General features: G+C 38.6%; 1 protein-coding gene across 1 annotated transcript in view; it reads left to right on the forward strand.

Moving 5' to 3' along the window:
• Positions 1-21,882, forward strand: part of STAT4 (signal transducer and activator of transcription 4) — a 92,378-nt gene that overhangs the window by 40,156 nt on the left and 30,340 nt on the right. The window contains exons 4-7 of the mRNA XM_080799159.1: positions 14,540-14,638; positions 16,915-17,007; positions 17,896-17,974; positions 21,187-21,272. Of these exons, the coding sequence (XP_080655285.1) occupies positions 14,540-14,638; positions 16,915-17,007; positions 17,896-17,974; positions 21,187-21,272 (357 nt within the window). The remainder of the gene's footprint in view (positions 1-14,539; positions 14,639-16,914; positions 17,008-17,895; positions 17,975-21,186; positions 21,273-21,882) is intronic.

Raw genomic sequence — 21,882 nt, forward strand, 5'->3', positions numbered from 1 at the left:
CTTGAAACTAATATAACATTATGCTAATTATACTTCAATAAAAAATGTTAAGTATTTTTGAAAGTATCTTTCAGGGTAAATAGCTCTTTTGTATGAGTTACTGATATTTTCCTCAGTCTATCATATGTCTTTTGGCTTTATGATATCTTTATCCAAACAAAAAGTATTCAAATGTACTGAAAAACCCACCTTTTTAAATATAATTTCTGGGGATCCTACTGTGGTTAAAAGTCTCCCAACTCTTCAATTATATATGTTTTCCTAAATCTTATTCTAGCATTTTAAAAAAAAAATTAAGCCTTCAATCTAGATAGAATTCTTCTCAGAGAGATCCAACTTTCTCTTCTGGATCGATACAGGCAGGTATACCAGACAGATTTTTTTAAATAATCATTTTTCTCCCACTGAACTGAAATACCACCTTTCATATGTTAATTTTCTCATGATTATTTTCCACCACTCTCTGGTATGTTCTACTAATCAGTTATATGTCAATACTATTGACTGTAATGAATATTTATGATTTAGAAATACAGCATACTTCCTAGTATATGGGAAGTCCTCCTCCCCCCAACTTGGAGACAATGACCTGGTGGTTAATTGATTGGAAGCACACACTGGTGTCGGATTGAATCCTGGCTTCAAGTTACTTCACATCTCTCAGTTAACCTATCTGTAAATTGGGATGATAATATTTATTACAAACAGTTGTCATGAGGATTAAATGAAGCAAAACAAAAAAACACTTAGAAAACTTCCTGACATATTTTAAGCACTAAAAAATTAGCCTCTGCAATTTCTTAACTGTTGTGCAACATTTCTTTCCTATGAACGTCATTGGCCCTTCCCTTCAACCCAGACCCTCTGAAAGCGACTCTTGTGAGTCTAACTTCAATTGCATTAAATGTATTTTGGGACATCTAACATTTTGGGACAATTAACATTTTTAAGATACTATGTATCACATCCTGAAATTCTGGTATGTTTATCCTATGTTATGTTTTTAATTTATGCACTCTTAGATCTCATTGATCTTTTTTCATTTTTATTTTTTAAAGATTTTAGTTATTAGAGAGAATGCATACACATGCAGGGGGAAGAGCCAGCAGAGGGAGAGGGAGAAGCAGGCTCCCTGCTGAGCAAGGAGCCCGATCTGGTCTTGATTCCAGGACCCTGGATCATGACCTGAGTCAAAGGCAGACATTTAACCGACTGAGCTACCCAGGCACCCCTTAGATCTCATTTAAAGTCTTCAATATGATGCTAGTTTATTTCAGATGACTTGAACATTTCTTGTTAAATTTATTCCTAAGTTTTAAAAATTATTTTTCTTATTATTCTGATTGTAACATTTCCCCCATTTCCAGTTCTAGAAGGTTATTGCCAGTGTAGGAAAAAAACATGTCAGCTTGTTTATTCATTCTAGAATATTTTAACAGTCTCTTGTTTTTGCTGTACATACAGTTATATCATCAGCACAGAGATGTGTGTGTACCTTCTTTACCAAGATTGACATTTAATATTCCATTTTCCTGTCTTTATAGTCTTGTCTAAATACTCTGTAATTGTGACAATGATGTATCCTTGTTATCACACGAGAAGCGGCAGGGTGACTGAAGGATCTCACCAGACATAAGCCCAGGACACTGATTCCTTTACCGTCAATAAGAGATCTGTCTTACCGTACAGAAAGCATGCGATTCAGCTTGGGTATGAACCCACTCATGGAAAATCCTCCTGGTTCACGTCTCCCCAGGGCAGCCTCACTACCAATGACACTGGTCAACCAGGGTAGGGATCCCATCAGACCTCTGAGAAGCAAAGTTGCCATCTCCTGAAGTATTTCATACTTGCTGTCCTCTTCTAAGTTCTCTCAAGACTCTGGTTTCATCTTCCTGGCTACTGGGGACACATGACTAATAAAAACTCCAGGAGGATTTAAAGACAGAGGCTCAGGGGCGCCTGGGTGACTCAGCCAGTTGAACGTCCCACTCTTGATTTCGGCTCAGGTCATGATCTCAGGGTCGTGAGATCCAGCCCCACCTCAGGCTTTGTGCTCAGTAGGGAGCCTGCTTAAGGCTCCCTCTCCCTCTCCCTCTGCCCCTCGCACCCCTTCAAAAAAAAAAAAATACATGAATAAAATAAAATAAAAATAAATTTTAAAAAAAGAAAGAGGCCTTTACCAACACAGAGATTGAGTAATAGGCTTTTTCTATTATTATCTGAGTTAGGAGTTTAATTTATTCACCGCATCATTTGATCATTCAACATACATTTACCAAGTTCCTGGAAAGGGACACCTCTTTCAGGATTAGTCTTGAAGAAGACCAATCCCTACTTTTGAAAGATACAGAGTCTAGATGGGGAACCAGATACAGAACTAAATAACGGAACTGCCTTGTGAGAGGCTTTACAATACAAGTAGATATCAAGATGTGTGCAGGGTCTGGAATTTTATCCTCCTTTCAAGCTAACAAGTGAGCTTGTTGTTTTCATAGGTGCTAAAAAAAGACACGTCTCTGGACCAGAGACAACACCTTGATTATTCACAGCAAAAGCAGTGGTCTGCGCTTCATGCTCATTTGCGTAGGTTCTCCCACCTGCCCCGAGTCCTGGGGTGAAGCCCTGGGCCCATCATGGTTGTCTGTACACTCAGTGGATTGTATTACAGGAGAACACCCAACTTGAGGAAGTCCCTGTTTTCATAGGTAGGCAAAGCAAGCCCGCTCTTTACCTGGGGAGAGACTTGACCTCGTCTAAGGTTTCTTGCCGAAATACAACCCTGAAAGATGAGTAAAGAATAGCCGGGGTCTTGCCATCTTGCCATTTCCAGCAAGATCATGCAAGGACACCCAGGGTCCATGTAGCGTAACTGCCAGAGGTATTAAGACCCCCGTTGTCTCAGGAAGCGATTTAATAATTTTCTAATCAAATATATGCTCACTTTCTATTGGTTTGTTTACTTTTCCCCTGTGGCTAGCTACCTTGAGGTTTCAATAAAGCAGGGTTAGTCCTTGAAGAGATTTATCATTGAAGCTATTATAATTTCCAGGGAAAATAAAATTAAATGCAGCTGTGGCTCAAGGGGTTTGGTTAAATAAAGGAGGAATGCAGTTTTTGAAAGGCAGTAATGATTTGGCAAGGTCATCGTTTATAGAATAAACACACCTAGATTCGAAGGGTTTCTTCTACCTAACTTCCCAGTTCTATGACTTTCCACAAATGACATAACCCCTGGGCTTCCTATGTACCTTTCAGGTTATCGTCAGCATTAAAAACAAAGCTTATGAAGTCCCCTGCGTACAGTGGGTATTCAGTAAATGGCAGGTTCTATTATTGTTACGTTCAAACATATAAATGGTAAGTAGAGTTTGTTAACATCTATCTTGTGTTCTTCCTGTCATTTTGAGTTAAGCAGTTCATTTATCTCTTAATTACAAGGCTGTGAATTCCCAAGGAGCATTGAATTTTAGTCATCATAATTATCTAAGCGCCTAACTTTTTTTCCTCCTTTCAAAGTTTCAAAGCCAACAACGTTTTCAAAAACCTTTCCATAAATCAAGCAAAGAGAAAGATCTGATATGAAGTATGTATGTGTAATTTATCACTTTTTGTTTAGTTTTAATCATAAAAGTAACACATGCTCAAAATTTTCAAAAATTCTAATAATGCCAAAGAATTGAGGTAAAAGTGAAAATTTCCATTCCCCCCAATCCCATTTCCCTGAGGATAATCATTAGAGTTTGATGTGTTCCTCCAGGTTTTTCCTATGCATAGAAAGTGTAGTGTTAATTATTTCCTTCCAAAGGTTGTATGAGTTATGCTCAGGTGAAAGCACTATATTATTATTTCTAATCGCTAGCTTGTGGGTTTTTTTTTTATTCAAAGCAGCTTTTAGTGTATTTATGTTCTTACACAAGTTAGTCCTAAAGAAATGACAAGAAAGTCCCTACTCTTTAACGTTCTGAAAGCCCCAAATACATAGTCTTCCTTTTTCTGGAGTTTTTTATTCATGTAAATATATTTTCTCAAGCATAACGCAGTCCTCATTGTCTTTATAATCAGAATTTTCGTTCATTTCTGTGAAACCAATAGGAAGATTTTTATCTTCTATTTGACTTACCTTTTGTGAGCTTTAAACTTTCCTAATACCCCCAAGAGGCAACAAAGAAAACTCCTTATGTTTATAGAGTGCTTTACAAGTTACAAAGCTCTTCCTCAAACATCTGCCATGCTTTTCCGGTGACTCTATGATGAGGGTTAAGCATTATTATCCCGACTGACTAATAGGACAATTAAAGTAATGAAGGTTAAAAAGTGACTTGCCTCAGGTCACACAGCTAGTACAACACAAACCCAGGTCCCTCAGTTTATTAGAGAGCTCTCTGGCTCCTCCGCAGAGCAATTGTCCAGAATGAGTTGAGTCTTCACAGATGTAGAACATGGCTCAAGAAATATACTCGGGGGCGGGGGGGGGGGGCGCCTGGGTGGCTCTGTGGGTTAAAGCCTTTGCCTTCGGCTCAGGTCATGATCCCAGGGTTCTGGGATCAAGCCCCGCATCGGGCTCTCTGCTCAGCAGGGAGCCTGCTTCCTCCCTTCTCTCTCTCTGCCTGCCTATCTGCCTACTTGTGATCTGTCTGTCAAATAAATAAATAAAATCTTTAAAAATAATAATAATTCATCCTATTTCTATAGATAATAAACTAATTATAAAAAAAAGAAATATACTCAGAATTTTTAGAGGACATTCTTGATTCTTTAAGTGTTTTCTTTTCATTGAAAAAATAAGCTAAGACAAGCTATATACACCTGCAGCTAATTTTTAGCTAGATTTTTTTAAGATGGATGTATAATTATCAGCATAAATAGAAATAAGGCATTGATCATTTCTATCCATGGAGACTGTATACCTCACTACTCTTTTATCAAGACAATCTTTGTGGTGATGAGTGGATTCAAAACTAACTGAACAAGAAAGGCAGGCAACTCTATTCATTTGAATTTTTTCATTCCTGGCAAGAGAAATAGCATAAGGATATGTGAGAACTGTGACTTCAATAAGATGATTAAAAAATAGGCTTGATTTTTTTTTTTTTAAAGCAGTCTTAAGTTTACTGAAAAACTGAGCGGAAAGTACAGAGTTCCCATCTACTCCCTTAGCCTCCCCTCACCTCTGCCAGAGAGTTTCCCCTGTCGTTAGTATCTTGCATTCAGAGTGGCACGTTTGTTACAGCTGATGAATCAATAATACCTTATCATTAAAGTCTATAGTGTACATTAGGGTTCACTCTTTGTATTACACAGTTCTGTGGGTCTTACAAGCAGTCATATATCCACCATTACAGTCTCCTTTAGAAAAGTTTTTCTGCCCTAAAATCCCCTGTGTTCCACCTATCCATCCCTTCTTCCCTCCCTGCCCCCCACTCTGGCAACCACTGATCCTTTTTCTATCTCCATAGTTTTGCCATAGAGTACATAGCCTTTTAACGTTGGCTTATTTTATTTTGCAATGGTTTTAAGTTTCCTCTTTGTGTAGCTTGATAGCTCATTTCATTTTATCACTGAATAATATTCTACCATATAGATGGACCAGTTTCTTTATCCATTCACCTACTGAAGGATATTTTGGTTGCTTCTAGGTTTTGATGGTTATGAATAAAGTGGCTGTAAACTTTGTGTGCTGGTTTTTGTGTGAGCATAAGTTTCTAATTCATTTGGGTAAATACCTAAGAGCACGATTGCTGGATTAGATGGTAGGAGTATGTTTAACTTTGAAAGAAGCTGTCCAACTATCTTCCAAAGTGGCTACACCACGTGAAAGTTCCTGCTATGCCAGTTCCTCATCTTTATTTGGTATAGTGTGTTTTGGATTTAACCTTTCCAACAGATTCGTAGTGTTATCTCACAGTGGTTTTTATTATCATGAAAGATAGTTATTTTTTAAATCTATTAGACTCATCTTCCTACATCTAAATCAGCCTTAAGACAACTAAATCAGCTCATGTTCAAATTAGTGGGGTTTTTTTCCCACCATAAACACATTCTTATGATTCTAGTGAGGAAATACTAGGTAGAAGCCATGAAGAAAAACCATGTGCTCAGAATAAAGGGAAGGAAATAGTAAAAGGCTGGAGCTGAGAACATAATGTCAAGTAGAAAATGGCCAGTGTGTTTGGCACTGGTATGGAGCAAGGATAAAAATGATTTAACAGCAGTATTTGGGATGATAAAAGGGAAGAGAGCTAATTGGCAACCAAAAGTGTGTAGTAGATTGCAGATTGCCAATAAAAATATGAACGAAAACATTTGACTCCGTAATTGGAGACAACTGCTTCATAACTGAGAGATACCATAGAAGAAGAAATGTCAACATTTGAGCATAGTGTGGTTGTAGGTAGTTAAAACCAATGAGAAGTCAAGATTTCTCTCATTGATGTTGGGAGAAGAGCTGATATAGCAGAGGCAGGCGATGCCCTGCCCATATCCCCTTGGGCTTCATCATTTTAGTTCAATGTGGTGGAGTGTCAGCATTTACGTTTCCTTTGCTAATGGGGCTAATGAAGACAAGAACTGGTGTAGAAATACCTTATTTCCTTGGGGTGCCTGCGTGGCTCAGATGGTTAAGCGTCTGCCTTCGGCTCAGGTCCTGATCTCAAGGTCCTGGGATCGAGCCCTGTGTCCAGGTCTCAGCTCAGTGGGGAGTCTACGTCTCCCTCTTGTGCTTTCTTCCCCCCCCCCCAAGTGAATGCATAAAATCATAAATAAATAAATAAATAAATAAATAAATAAATAAAGCGACCCCATTTCCCGAAACCCTTATGTAGATAGGTCTGTCACATGTTTTTTACCGGCTCCCAGCCCATCTTAGCCACTGACTTGATAACACCCCCTTTTCCAGATGCCTCTTTTTCTTTGTCTCATTTACCCTCCCTCCCATAACTGTGTTTTTGCACTGGAATTCCTATTTCAGGATCAGCTTCTGGAGGAACCCAAGCTCAGACAGTTGTTGGTTGCATGTTTCTTTAGAATCCCACTGATTACTACTGCCTCTCTCATTCAAGCCTACCCAGAACCTTCTCCCTGTATCTGTCCAGGGACCTATTGCTCTCATCCTGCAGCTGCCAAGTCACTGCAGCCAGGAAACAATATCTGATCATTCTTGCACATTGCAGAGAAAATTAATTAAACATAGTGTTAATGCTTCCTCATGTGTTTGCATTTTAAAGGGGATCCTTGGAGAAAGAACTCAAAGGAGTGAATGTCTAGTTGGGAATTCTGATTCTGTGCCACTTGAATGGAGGAGATTCTTTTGAGCAAGACTTCTCATATCCTTTACCTCTGATTCTGGTACTCCTTGGACCATTTGGGAGAAAAAAAGCAGATGAATGTGTCCCTCTTTAGTGATGAGTCAAAATTAGAAATTAGATGGAAGGGCAGAAGAAGAGGAAATTGAAGGAAAGCCAGAGAATTTAGCATAAAGCAGCAGCAAGAACAAAACAGCATATTTATTAATCCTAAATCAGCTTTTTGTTCAGTATTTTAATCTCTGAAATGAAATTGCATCATATAATCAATAGCATCTCTTACTTATTGTGGCAAACACAATGTCGTTGTTGCCTGTAAAGTGAAACTGGGTCACAGCTCTTCGTGTTGTTGTCACTTCAGTTGAATGATGTGCACTGTTGGCGTGGCATATGTTGAGTTTAATTGCTGTTTAAAGTGTCGTCAATATAATAGTGCTTTAGGATTGAAACAAACAGCTATCATGTATGCAGAACAGGGTGGGAACAGATCAGCAGGGTAGAAATTTGATATTTGTTAAGCAAATTATTTGTCACTGGATAGATGATCCTAAATTCCATATTTTCATGGAAAATAACAGTGAAGCGCTTAATAGGATGTAAGAAAGGAAGAAAGATGCACATGGGCAGAAGTTGTGTAATATTTGATTAGTGAGATTCATGCAAAAGGATTGCCTATCACACACACAGCAACAGTGGCAAGAGAAATTGCCAAAGTCCTCACAATAGGTGAATGAAATCTCAGTGTGGCAGGAGGCTAGAGTAAATGAATCATGCATTGCAAGGAATTATCTTGAAGATGTATGATATCCATTTATCAGAAATTTCCTGCTGATTTGGAACAGAATGCACTTAACTTCCAGCATGATGCCATTGCAGACAAAGTTCAATATGTGTTCAATCAAATAAGAAATGCCTGAGATGGGAATTTGCTTTCTCTGAGGAGACTTAGAACTACACTGTCGATGCAAACAGATCTTTAAAGGGATCAAGAGTATGAGTTTGAGTTATGACAAGCACTGTGTCACTGAAATCTTATACCTGCCAATTGCTGAAGTTACGGCCATATTTAATTTAATTTAAGCAATGTCCAAGAAGAGGAACTTCTTCAAGGATATTATTGGGAGTGGACCAAAAGGGTATGGATAATGGTTGAACGGATAGAGGGCTGGTTAGAAGGCTTCTGGAAGAGACATCTAGAACCTACCATATTTTCTAGTCCTCAGTGACTTTATGGACATGTCTCTGAGCAGTTAAATAATAATTTCATCTAAATGCATAGTAATATGGTTGTTAATCATGATGACATGACCAGGCCAGTACAGTCCCTCCATGTTTCTGTCAGCAAACCATTTGAGGACCACTTGCAAAAGGAGTGTGAGTCCTGGTTCTTGCCTGAGAACTTCCTATTAAGGACTTCTGGTAAGATCAAGAAACCAACAGTATCAAAACTTACAGGATGGAGACAGTAGATCTGCACACTTCAAAGAAATGCTAGCTCACTGACATTCTTGATGTCCCAGAGGACATTATTTTATGGAAAAATATGAATTCCAATGAGTCTAATTTGAAAAGAGTTTCAGAAAATTTGAATTCTAAGTATGTGCAGGAGTTTCAGGAATACATTCACCAATTTACTTCACATATATTTACCCTTTTTATATATGCATAGTACTGCTATGTGATTTTAAATATTTATATCTCCTTAGAAATAAATCCCACACTTTCAGTAAGTATAAGATAAAAATTCCAAGTGATAAAAAGCATTATGTCGTAGTTTATATTTTTGCTTCAAAGCTAAGAGCATCATTAAAGTTCAGTTCATGGAAAAGGAAGGTTTCACTCACTAGCAATATATAAGTCTGTGTGTGACAGCACCACAAAGAGAAAAATCCACAGATAGATTTTAATATACCTCTTTCAATAACTTATAAAATTAATCAGGAAAAAAATCCACAAGGATGCAGAAATTTGAACAAAACAATGAACAAACGGGTTAATGAGCCTGTATAAGACGTTTGCACTGAACAGACTTTGCGTTCTCCACGAGCTTATGAAAGGTCCGGAACCTGGGCCGCAGAGCAAGTCTCAGTGGTTGAAGTCACTCAGAACATCTGTTCTGATGAGAATGTTTAAATCTATTAAAAAACATCCGTTAAGGGGGGTCTGGGTGGCTCAGTCGGCTAAGCACCTGATTCTGGTATTGGCTCAGGTCACGATCTCAGGGTCGTTAAGATGGAGCCCTATGTCAGGCTCCGTGCTGGGCGTGGAGCCTGCTTAAGGTTCTCTCTCTCCCTCTCCCTCTGCCCGTAATGCCCCATGCAAGCACTCACTCTCTCTCTCTCTTTCTCTCTAAAATAAAATAAAATCCTTTAAAAAAATTGGTTAAAAAAACAGAAAAGTAGAAAACCCCTATGTTTGGAAATTAACCAATGCGTTTCTTTTTTTTTATGGTATTTTTTTAAATTTTATTTTTTTATAAACATATAATGTATTTTTATCCCCAGGGGTACAGGTCTGTGAATCGCCAGGTTTACACACTTCACAGCACTCACCACAGCACATACCCTCCCCAATGTCCATAACCCCACCCCCTTCTCTGGACCCCCCTCCCCCCAGCAACCCTCAGTTTGTTTTGTGAGATTAAGAGTCACTTATGTTTTGTCTCCCTCCTGATCCCATCTTGTTTCATTTATTCTTTTCCTACCCTCCCAAACCCCCCATGTTGCATCTCCACTTCCTCATATCAGGGAGATCATATGATAGTTGTCTTTCTCTGATTGACTTATTTCACTAAGCATGATACCCTCTAGTTCCATCCATGTCGTCGCAAATGGCAAGATTTCATTTCTTATGATGGCTTCATAGTACTCCATTGTGTATATATACCACATCTTCTTTATCCATTCATCTGTTGATGGACATCTAGGTTCTTTCCATAGTTTGGCTATTGCAGACATTGCTGCTATAAACATTCGGGTGCACGTGCCCTTTCAGATCACTACGTTTGTATCCTTAGGGTAAATACCCAGTAGTGCAATTGCGGAGTCATAGGGTAGTTCTATTTTCAACTTTTTGAGGAACCTCCGTGCAGTTTTCCAGAGTGGCTGCACCAGCTTGCATTCCCACCAAGAGTGTAGGAGGGTTCCCCTTTCTCCACATCCTCGCCAGCATCTGTCATTTCCTGACTTGTTAATTTTAGCCATTCTGACTGGTGTGAGTGAGGTGTTATCTCATTATGGTTTTGATTTGTATTTCCCTGATGCCGAGCACTTTTTCATGTGTCTGTTGGCCATCTGCATTTCTGCAAAGAAGACATCTGGATATCTTCTTTGCAGAAATGTCTGTTCATGTCCTCTGCCCATTTCTTGATTGGATTATTTGTTCTTTGGGTGTTTAGTTTGCTAAGCTCTTTATAGATTTTGGATACTAGCCCTTTATCTGATATGTCGTTCGCAAATATCTTCTCCCATTCTGTCAGTTGTCTTTTGGTTTTGTTGACTGTTTCCTTTGCTGTGCAAAAGCTTTTGATCTTCATGAAATCCCAATAGTTCATTTTTGCCCTTGCTTCCCTTGCCTTTGGCGATGTTCCTAGGAAGAAGTTGCTGCGGCTGAGGTTGAAGAGGTTGCTGCCTGTGTTCTCCTCAAGGATTTTGATGGATTCCTTTCTCACATTGAGGTCCTTCATCCATTTTGAGTCTGTTTTCGTGTGTGGTGTAAGGAAATGGTCCAATTTCATTTTTCTGCATGTGGCTGCCCAATTTTCCCAACACCATTTATTGAAGAGGCTGTCTTTTTTCCATTGAACATTCTTTCCTGCTTTGTCGAAGATTAGTTGACCATAGAGTTGAGGGTCTATTTCTGGGCTCTCCATTCTGTTCCATTGATCTATGTGTCTGTTTTTGTGCCAGTACCATGCTGTCTTGATGACGACAGCTTTGTAATAGAGCTTGAAGTCTGGAATTGTGATACCACCAACTTTGACTTTCTTTTTCAATATTCCTTTGGCTATTCGAGGTCTTTTCTGGTTCCATATAAGTTTTAGGATTATTTGTTCCATTTCTTTGAAAAAAGTGGGTGGGATTTTGATAGGGATTGCATTAAATGTGTAGATTGCTTTAGGTAGCATAGACATTTTCACAATATTTGTTCTTCCAATCCAGGAGCATTAACCATGCATTTCTAAATAAGACTTAGGATGAATTTAAAATTCTGATGGAAGTTAGATGTTAGATAAGGGAGAAAATGTTACCAATATGCACACAAGATATGATGTGCGTATGTAGAAAATTCAAGAGCGTCTACAGATAAATTGTTAGAGTTGTTAAGAGATATTAAAAACACATTAGAGTCAATAAGAGTTTAGCAAACTTTCTAGTTTCAAAATCAATATATGGGTGTCAAATATATTTCTACATGCCGGCAAAAACAATTAGGAAAGAAAGACACTATTTATTCTGTTGTCAAAATACCAATTATATGGAAATAAACCTAACAAAAAATGTGTAAGATCCCCATAGATAATTATAATGCTTAATAGGGAGAGATTAGAGAGGACCCAATAAATGGATTAGAATGCAATTATAAAGATGCCAAGTCCCCCAAATGTGTCTAAAGATAGAGTGCCATTCAGATTCTCAGCATGGTTATATATGTGTGCAGGCTGACAAGCTTGTCTTAAAGTTTATATGGAAATGCAAAGAAATTTATTCTAGTTGACATCAAAATTTATTATAAAGGTCTAGTAATTTAAATAGGCTGTTGACAAAACAGAGGTAGAATTCTAAGATGGAATGGAGTCCAGAAGCAAACCCATCTACATGTGGACCTTGACTTATGAAAGAAGTGGCCCAAAAGAGCCTGGTGAAAAAACAGAATGTTCAACAAATATTGTCAGAGCTGTTATCCATACAGAAAATGTGAAAAGGACCTCTCATTATTCTCAAGCTCCAAGTGAGTTGCAGCAAAAGACATCACTATAAAGACTTAGCAGGAAAAAAAACACAAACCTCTATGACTGCAGGTTAGGGAAAGATTTCGTAAGTCATAAAAAGCACTAACCATAAAGGGAAGAACTAATAAATTTGACTTCACTAAAATAGAAACTTCTACTCATTGCCATTTGGGAAAAGACAAGCCACAGGGCAGAAGATACAAGCACTACACGTGCATGAGACAAGACAGACACAACAGAAAATGTACAGTTTTCCTCTCTTGGGTGTTCTCGCCCTCCTACCAACTCACACTCAGGGGTGCTTTGTTTTGTTTAGGTTTGGTTTTGGTTTTAGCTGCTTTTTTTTTTTTTTTTTGAGGTTCATATCCGTGGTAACTGAAAGGTGAACATGAGTACATCTTTGATATTTACAAAAATAAAAAGCACTAATTTGGTTTTGAATCTATAAGGATCAATTTTCTGTAAGCAGTTTTTGTCTCATACATTTAAGGGAGGGACTAAGTTAGGAAAAATGCGCAAAGAAAGTAAAAAGATAGCCTAGATGAACACGATGGTGCTCTGTGCTCTGGACAAGGGAGACAAATGAATAGTTTAACCTTCTAAGACGTGAGGGGAAGCTGAATCTGAAAGGGAAGGTAAATAGTGCAAGTAGAAAAGGAAAATGAAAATGTGCACAACGGAGCTGAGAACTGTAGAAGGATGGTATCTGAATGATCATGGAAAAGCTCCTAAAACGGTGAGAAAAACAAGGACAAATAATGGTGATTCTCGGGGTCTTAGAGGAACTCCAGATCTTGGACGGGAGGGAAGAGGAGTTTTCAAATTTACACAAGTAACAGAGCCTCCAAAGGAGCCCCAGAAGAAACTATTTATTTTTAACAATGAAATATTTACAAAATAAGGGCAAAATGAGAAGACATCGTTTTTCTTGGGAAGTTGAAAGGGAGATATATGGAAAACATCAGTAGATAGGACAATTCACAACAGGAGCAAATTCTAACTAGAGGGAATCTGAAACTGTCAGCATGCAGAAATGGAAAATTTTGTATCTCTGCTTAATAAAAAGGATCGTTTTAATTTCTGTACCATATGAGCGTCTGTCAATTCATTTTCATTTTTTGGAGCTTTCTGATTTAAGAGGGAAAATAGAGTTTTGAAGGCTGTAGAATATGGAAGAGCAGGAGCTCAGAAACTTGGTGTTGATACCCTCGTTTTACAAATAGAAGTCCTAAGTAATGTGCATCATCGAATAAAATTGTGGCAGCAGTGAACGTCATAAAAATGTTTACCACCTCATTTCTTCCCTTGAAAGACCCTTTGGTTTGTCAATCTGCATATACTCTTCCTTTTGATTCATTGTTAATTTTCCGCTTTATGGGTCGTTATTTTATTGTTTCTCTTACTGACCCGTTTGACCATTTCGTAGATTATTAGCACGTCTTTCAGAGAGGAGAGGACAGGGGAGGGGAGGGAAACTAAACACATGCGTTTGTCTACACTTACTAAGCTGCCTGTTTACCCCGGCTTGGAAAGGCTCAATTAACAAAGACATTTAACACTACTGACTGAAAGGATGGTGGTGTTGGGATTAGCCCTATAAACCAAGACAACTGAAACACCTACAGGGTCTTGGCAGGTGAGGTAAATTAGTGCCTGGGGTTCTCAGTGCTGGACACGATGGCGGCGGTGGGCAGTACCTGCTCCTCCTGAAGGGATTACAATAGGTGACTTACACAGCACACCTAGCGCCTGAATTAAACCCACAGGCTGCCAATGTCTGCACCATTTGCATGGGCAATAAAAAATGTATATGCTTAGATGTGAGAAAAATATTGTTGCTGAAATGTGCGTAGCCTCGCTCTAGTAAAGTCGCATTGTTATAAGCTAATTGACATAAGCAACACCAAACAGGGACCAAAAGAATGCTCTAAGTATACCATCAAGTACAGAGTTAACAAGTGAACAGCTGGGACCACCCTGGTTCCTAATAACTTACAAAGAAGTAACTCTTTTACCTAAAACCTATCCTAAGCCTAAAATAAACGGATCCTCCCGAGTGTGTGCTCAGGGCCTTTTTTTACAGAGGTGTTCAAGAATTATTTTTAATTTACTCTGCAGGAGTTTCACAATACAAGTTTCTGTGGCTTTAGAAGACATTGTTGAAACAAATCCCAAATAATTTCACATATTTTTTGAGGGATTATTTTTTCTTTATGAGTAGTGATGTTTTCATATGATGTTTATATTTAAGCTTTTGTGTTTGTTTTTGCTCGCTTTTTTCTAGGGAAAATTTCATGGCAATCCAATGCACGTAGCTGTGGTTATTTCAAACTGTTTAAGGGAAGAGAGGAGAATATTGGCTGCAGCCAATATGCCCGTTCAGGTAATATTTTCTGAACTTGTGGTCTTGTTATCGCCTTGAACTCAACTTTTCTGAAACAGAAATTCTTATCTTCTTCCCAGCCGTTACCTATGTTAATGTGCCACTATCCTTCAATACACTTGGAATCAAGGTCTTTGAGTAATTCCTTTTCTCTGCCTCCATACTGGGATAATTACCAAGGCTTTCTGGAGTTTGTTTCTGGAATCCTATCTATACATTCTTTTCTGTTTCTATTGGTTACATTCTGGTCCGTGGTCTTACAGTGTCGGTTGAGGAATGAAGTTCGCTGCCTCCTAGCTGAAGTCCTAGCTCCATTTGGACTTTGCTTCCCTCAGCATGATTATCCTCAGGGGTTGATCTTTGTCAAAACCTTCTATGGCTCTGGACTTCTACTCCCCACCACTCTGAAGCTATACACACAAAATTTTATCTGATAGAAATTCCATAAGTACTTGCTTGTTGATTGTTTCAATGTACTTTGCCCTGCCATATTTTAGATTATATTTTGTCATACTATCCTCAATGAATTCAGAGCCCCCATCAAAGTAAGACTAATAGAGGGAATCAACTAAGTCCTTGGGAATACTTTTTCAGTTAGTCCTTATAAAAAGGAAGAGTATGGAAATAATCAATTTCTAGATGATGTTCTCCATAACTTAGTAAATCATATACTATATGTATATCAATACTATATTTATTTTTAAAGGTCCCAGAAAAATATCTTTTTTGAGCTGTTAAAATTTTTAGACTTAGCTATTTTCACATTATGGCTGTTTTTGGAGAAATATGGAATTTTAATAATTTGCTCTTCTTATTTTTTAGATAAAGGATAATATTTTTAGTTTAAAATATAAGGTATAGTGTTTCTAAAGTAAATTTAGTTTGATTCAGTACATTTTGGGTAAAAATTAAGATGCTATTACTACTAACATATGATATTCTCATATATATATTCTCAGCTATCCTTTTCTATATCCCTCTTTTCCCCAGGCATTTTAGTGTGTGTGTGTGTGTGTGTGTGTGGTGGGGGGGGTGTTGTCTTCAAATATCAGGTATCAGTCAAATTAGAAACTACATACAATCTGCCAGTACAACATACTACCACGAGAGAAGCACTGGTGTGTAAATTTTAAAACGTCAAACCAATCTACAAATATATGGGAGCATATATATGCGAGGGGGAGTTGTAACTCTTTTTCCTCTCTGAAGAATGTGGTGTAGTTGGAAGAACACTTGACTGGTAGCCAAGCACGTTGGTTCTGCTTGAGGTTGTACCACTGATTTGCTTCGTCAAGTCATCGGGCTTTCTAAACCGTAGCTCTTCACCCAACTCTAAGGCAAAGGGGTTGCTGACATTCTAACTCTCATCTTCGGTATCTATGTGGCTTGATATCTAAGGAGCACATCAGTGTCTCTATATCTAAGGAACACTCAATGTTAGATTATTTGAATGGCCAAGAAATGGTGCATGGAAAGGTTGGTTAGCCTTTCTATTTAACTTGGCTAATATTTTTAGATATTCTTTAGTGAACAACCTTTGTTCCAGTGTAAAAGTAAATCTCATCCCAGCAGAGTCAGCATCCCTAATTCTGAATTTAAGTCCAATTTAATGTAGCTTCACTATACTCATTTTTAAATTACCTGTATTCATTTTAGGGAATTTCGAAAGTAACATAGGTCTGTTATAGAAAATTAGGAAAGAAAGTTTTTTTTTTTTTAAGATTTTATTTATTTATTTAACAGACAGAGATCGCAAGTAGGCAGGGAGGCAGGCAGAGAGAGGAGGAAGCAGGCTTCCCGCAGAGCAGAGAGCCCAATGTGGGGCTCGATCCCAGGACTCTGGGATCATGACCTGAGCTGAAGGCAGAGGCTTTAACCCACTGAGCCACCCAGGCACCCCAGGAAATAAGGTTTTGGCCATAAAATCATCTGTAATTTCACTTACCTATTGATAATGTTTTGGTGTGTGTGTTCTTCCAATCATATGTACTTGAGTTTACATGTCTATGCATATATGTGTGTGTGTGTGTGTGTGTGTGTGTGTAAGGAAGAGGGCTCATAAATGCATGGTGTTTTTATAACTTGCTCTATTTCTTAACAACTTAATGCTACTTTAAATGTCATTAATATTTTTTCTAAAGTATTCTTTCTAATGGCTGTATAGTATTCCATACCCTATAAATCCAAGCCTCAGTTCAAAGTGTACCACATATACTACATTTATCATAAGCTTGTTTTATTAACATCACTGAAATTTCAAGACATTCTTTCCCCAGGGTCCTCTGGAGAAATCCTTACAAAGTTCTTCAGTTTCAGAAAGGCAGAGGAATGTGGAGCACAAAGTGGCTGCCATTAAAAATAGTGTACAGGTGAGTGATCTCACAGAAACCTAGCAAGGCTAGCTGTGGCCCCCAGACATCTAACTGCGCCCGAAGTTAGCTCTTACAGAAATCACAGGACAGTCTGATAATAAAATAACTCTCTCTCATGCACTGTGTTCATATGAGAAAATATTTCTTGGGGGGAAGCTTTTCAGCTTCAGTTTACTAGAGACTGGGCCTACCCACCAAGCTCCAAGCCTCTAAACCTTTACACTGTAAATCGCTGCGTCTTCATCTGTGAGCGTGAGGATGACCTCCATCACAGAATGCTGGGAAGGACTGCGTGGGATAGGGTGAGATAAGCCGTTAGCCCCGATCTTGGCACGTAGGACCTGTTAGGAGCAGAGAGACATCACCAGGTTTGGAGAGAAGAGCAAAGTGAAATCTCAAAATAAAAACGAATAGGACATATAGAGGAAGCATAGATATTTCTCTAAGAAGCAGAGAAGGGATAAAAATGTAGACTGAATTGCCATAAACCACAGCAGATTAGAATAGGGACTTTAAGTGAAAAGATAATTGGTACCTTCATGCAGAGTTGTATGGAACTAAAAGGGAAACGGTATCCGTCGTCTCCGGCCAAAAAAGACGTTTGTAGCATCATTTGGAACTAAATGAGAACTAACAGGCGAGATGCTGCAAGATTTCCAAATGACCAGGAAGAGCGAATGGAAAAGCAGATGTAGCCTAGTTCTTGTTCTTCGGGGCTTTTCAGCCTTCATGGCCATTAGCCTTTAGAAATGTAGGCTCTGCAAGCTTGGGCCAGCCCATGACTGGAGGCCAGAAGCACCAGTGTCCTTTGAAAGACTGAGGATGATGTTTTGCTGACACGCTTAATTGAAACAACAGAGTGAGTGTGTTTTCTTTTGTAAAAAGATGACAGAACAAGACACCAAGTATTTAGAAGACCTGCAGGATGAATTTGACTACAGGTACAAAACAATTCAGACAATGGGTAAGTTTTTACTTTGTCTTTAATTCTACTTAGGACATAAAGACGGCGTGACTGGGATTTCCCTTCATACTGACAAAGTTGATAAATTGATCTGTTTCCCTAAGGGAAGTTCTCTTGCTTTCGTCCTGAAGAGAGAGTGTGGGGGAGGAGTGTTTTGCTTCCTCCTTTTCTCCCCATATAAATGTATGTTCTTTTACCAACCAATTCAAAATAAACTGTAAAGCTCATGAGAAATCATTCCTACTTGGGCACACATCTCCAAAAACTAAAAACATTGTCCTGTAGAATCAAAATATCATTATCATGACTAAGAAAAGTAATGATAGTTGCCTAGTATAATCAGGAAATCACTAACGTCATACTTACGTGGATTTTTTAAATATAATTTTTAAGATCAGCTGGCTGGCTCAGTTGATAGAGCCCGCAACTCTTGATCTCAGTTCATGGGTTTAAGCCCCACACTGCTTTTAAATAAGATTTTAAAAATTATAAGTAGAAATGTGATTCACTATAGGAAATTTGGAAAAAAGAAAAGGGAATTAAAAAATAAAGTAAAAAATCATGAAAAATTCCACTATCTGCTGATAAACAGTCAAAATGTTAGTGTATCTCTTTCCATCCTTTTTCCTATACATTTAAATACATACATATCTATTTATTTACCCAAAAAACCCTGAAATAATCCTTTACCTAGTTTTGTGTATTGCATTCTTAAGTTTTAAGTATTTTCTCATATCATAAAAAATCTCCAAAGACATAATTTCAGTAATTGTATAAATGTCAAAATATAAGGAAATTGCAATTGTTTGACTCTATCTTTGTGATTAGACATTGAGTTCGTTTACAAGTAGATGTTTTTTTTCAAATGGGAAGAAAAGGAGAAAAAATGGAAAGAAAGAATGAGAATATTTACAAGGTCTAAAATGTATAAGTAACAGGATTGATCTTTTGAAGTGTGTTGCCATTCGTGGGACAGAGAAATTCCAATTAGATCGAGATTAGCTAGTAGGATTGTACCGATGTTCATTTGCTGGCTACGATTGCTCTATGCTTATGTAAGATATTAGGAGAAGCCAGATAAAGGGCAGATGGGAACTCTACTCTTTCTGCAACTCTTTTGTAATTCTAAACTTATTTTAAAATAATTTTTAAAAACAATTGGGATAGAAACATTTTATTTTCAGAAGCATCTTTAACTATTGAAATGTTAGCTTAACATTTACTCAGAAGGAGGTGTGGGTGATTGTGACCAAGTGCTTAACATTCACCTCAGATTTAAAAGCGAGGATATTAGGTTCGGAATCTTGCTTGTCGTAGGTGAGGGGTGATGTGCTCTCCTGGCGTCTTCAGGATGTACTGACTCCCGTGAAATGATATGTAAAATGTCCGTAGTTGCAGAACACCTGGGTGGCTCAGTCAGTTAAGTGACCAGCTCTTGATTTTGGCTCAGATCATCATCTCGGGGTCATGAGACTGAGCCCTGCATTGGGCTCAGCACTCAGAGCAGAGTCAGCTTGTCCCTCTCCCTTCCCCTCTCTCCCTTCCCCCGCTCTCTCTCTCAAATAATAATAATCCTTAATAATAAGGATTAATAGGGGCGCCTGGGTGGTTCAGTGGGTTAAGCCTCTGCCTTCGGCTCAGGTCATGATCTCAGGGTCCTGGGATCGAGTCCCACATCAGGCTCTCTGCTCAGCGGGGAGCCTGCTTCCCCCTCTCTCTCTGCCTGCCTCTCTGTCTGCTTGTGATCTCTGGTTGTCAAATAAATAAATAAAATCTTAAAAAAATAATAATAATAATAAGGATTAATAATTTAATCCTTAATCCTTTAATAATCCTTAAATGTTCATAGTTGCTTCTGTGTAGAATTTTTCCCTTCAGAAAAATGGCACAACATGGGTTCCTCGGGTTATTAGAGGGGTCCGTGATCCTAAAAAGGTTTAGAACTGCCAATTTCACCAAGCACTAAAATCCATTGAAAGCCATCTCACCCCAAATCTCATATGAGAACCACTAATTTAAGAAGTAAAATATAAACAAATACATTAAACAATAAAATCACTTTGGACTTAACATATGACAATTAGAGTTACATTACTATGATCAGTGCTCATGAGCATTACGAAGAATAAAAATGCTCATTCTGTCACTTACATCAACAAGTATTTATTTTGTTGACTTTAAGTGAAATGAAATGTTTTAAGTGAAATAAAAGACACATGGGAAACAAGTTACACCTTGCTGGTGAAGACTGAAAATTATTAGCTAATGAAGTTTTGAGTTTATAAAAGGCTCTATGAGCCAGATTTTACTACATGTGGGATCCAGGAATTTGCAAATTTGTGAATTAATACAACCAGGAATGATTTCCCAGAGGTCAGGGCTGTTTTGTGGAGAAGTTTGGCCCAGTGTTGTTTGGGGCCTCTCTTTCCCAGTCACTCAAGTCAGACCTGCATTTCCAACCTTCGTTCTTCATAGACAGGAGGGTTGGTATAAATAATCACTTGCTATGTACCAGTAAAGTTAAAGATTCAAGTTAAAATATACAACGTCTGTTCCACATCTCCTATTTAAGAGGATACACCATTTGGGGTTTTTTCAGTCAGAGATTTGTCTTTGCAATTCTTTCCTACTTCTAGTGTTACTGTGCGGCAAGCCCATACTGCAAAAGAAAAAAAAAAAGCGGGGGGGAGCGAAAGATTGAGTCTTTATTAGTTCATGAGAGTCAACGGATAAAACTGCAACCCTTCCAGGCAGTTTTCCGTAATTCCTGGTGAAAAAGTAGATCGGGAACAGGTAGGTAAAGGGATCCGGAGGAATCAAATATGATTTAATAATGGGCACAAAGAAGGCCCTTTTCCTATGTAGCCCAACCAGCTAGGATTGTTGTCCGTGTAGCAGTATCTAAAAAGGAATGCATTTCAGAAACCTCTTGAGCCCTCTCCCTACCCCAAACAGGAGCGTGGTGTGAAGACTGGTCCTCTGTCGAGGTCTGTAAGATAGAGATCTCCTCCCTGGCTTGCTCGGAGGTGATCCTCCTGGCAGATGTCCTGGCAGATGAGCAAATAGGGACGTATTCCAAGCTCTACCACAGGGGCCACATTTCGTCTCTCACATCGTAGGACTTACGGATGGGGGTTGCAGCAGTCTTGGCTTTCGGGGCAGAGAGCTTCGCCTTGGAGAGGGCTCAAAATCTCATCTCTCTTCCTTCACAGACCAGGGGGACAAGAACAACGCCCTCATGAATCAGGAAGTTTTGACTCTGCAAGAAATGCTTAACAGTCTCGACTTCAAGAGAAAGGTTAGTGAAGAACGTTAACTTGGCCTTGCCCACTGTTCTTTTCCTATGTCTGCTTCCCCTGAAAAGAATCAAGCCCTTGGATTCATTCGGGCCTATTTGAGCGGAACGATAAACGGCGGTGTTTCTAGAAAGTGCCACGCTGTGTGCCACGTTCCCGTTCCCAAGCTTACGAGGCTGGGCTTCTTGCCTCGTGCGGTACATGCGGTGCGTTCCCTGTAGCGACCGCTAATTTCAAGGCGAACATCGTACCCAGTTTTTACTTGCCCCTCTTTCAGACATGACCATTTTAGTTTCTGTACTTAATATGCTGATAGGGGTTCTACTACATGTAGAATTAAAATATTCCTTGGCAGCCACTAAAATTTTATGAGAAAAATCAGTGTTCCAGTTTCCACTCTGAAAAATGACCTGAGGCTACGTAATTGAATAGATTTCAGGATAGTTCATCAACAACCGAACATATTCAATCTAACCTCCTTTCAAGGAGAAGAGAAAGCTTTTTCTGGCTCAATGAAATATTTTGAAAGAGAGGAATCATTTCTATTTCAACTTTCTATCTCTCCTTGAAATAAATGCAACTGAAATTTGAGCAGTCACTGATAAGTCGAGA

Source organism: Martes martes (genome assembly GCF_963455335.1).
Source record: "Martes martes genome assembly, chromosome: 3".
NCBI lineage: Eukaryota > Metazoa > Chordata > Mammalia > Carnivora > Mustelidae > Martes > Martes martes.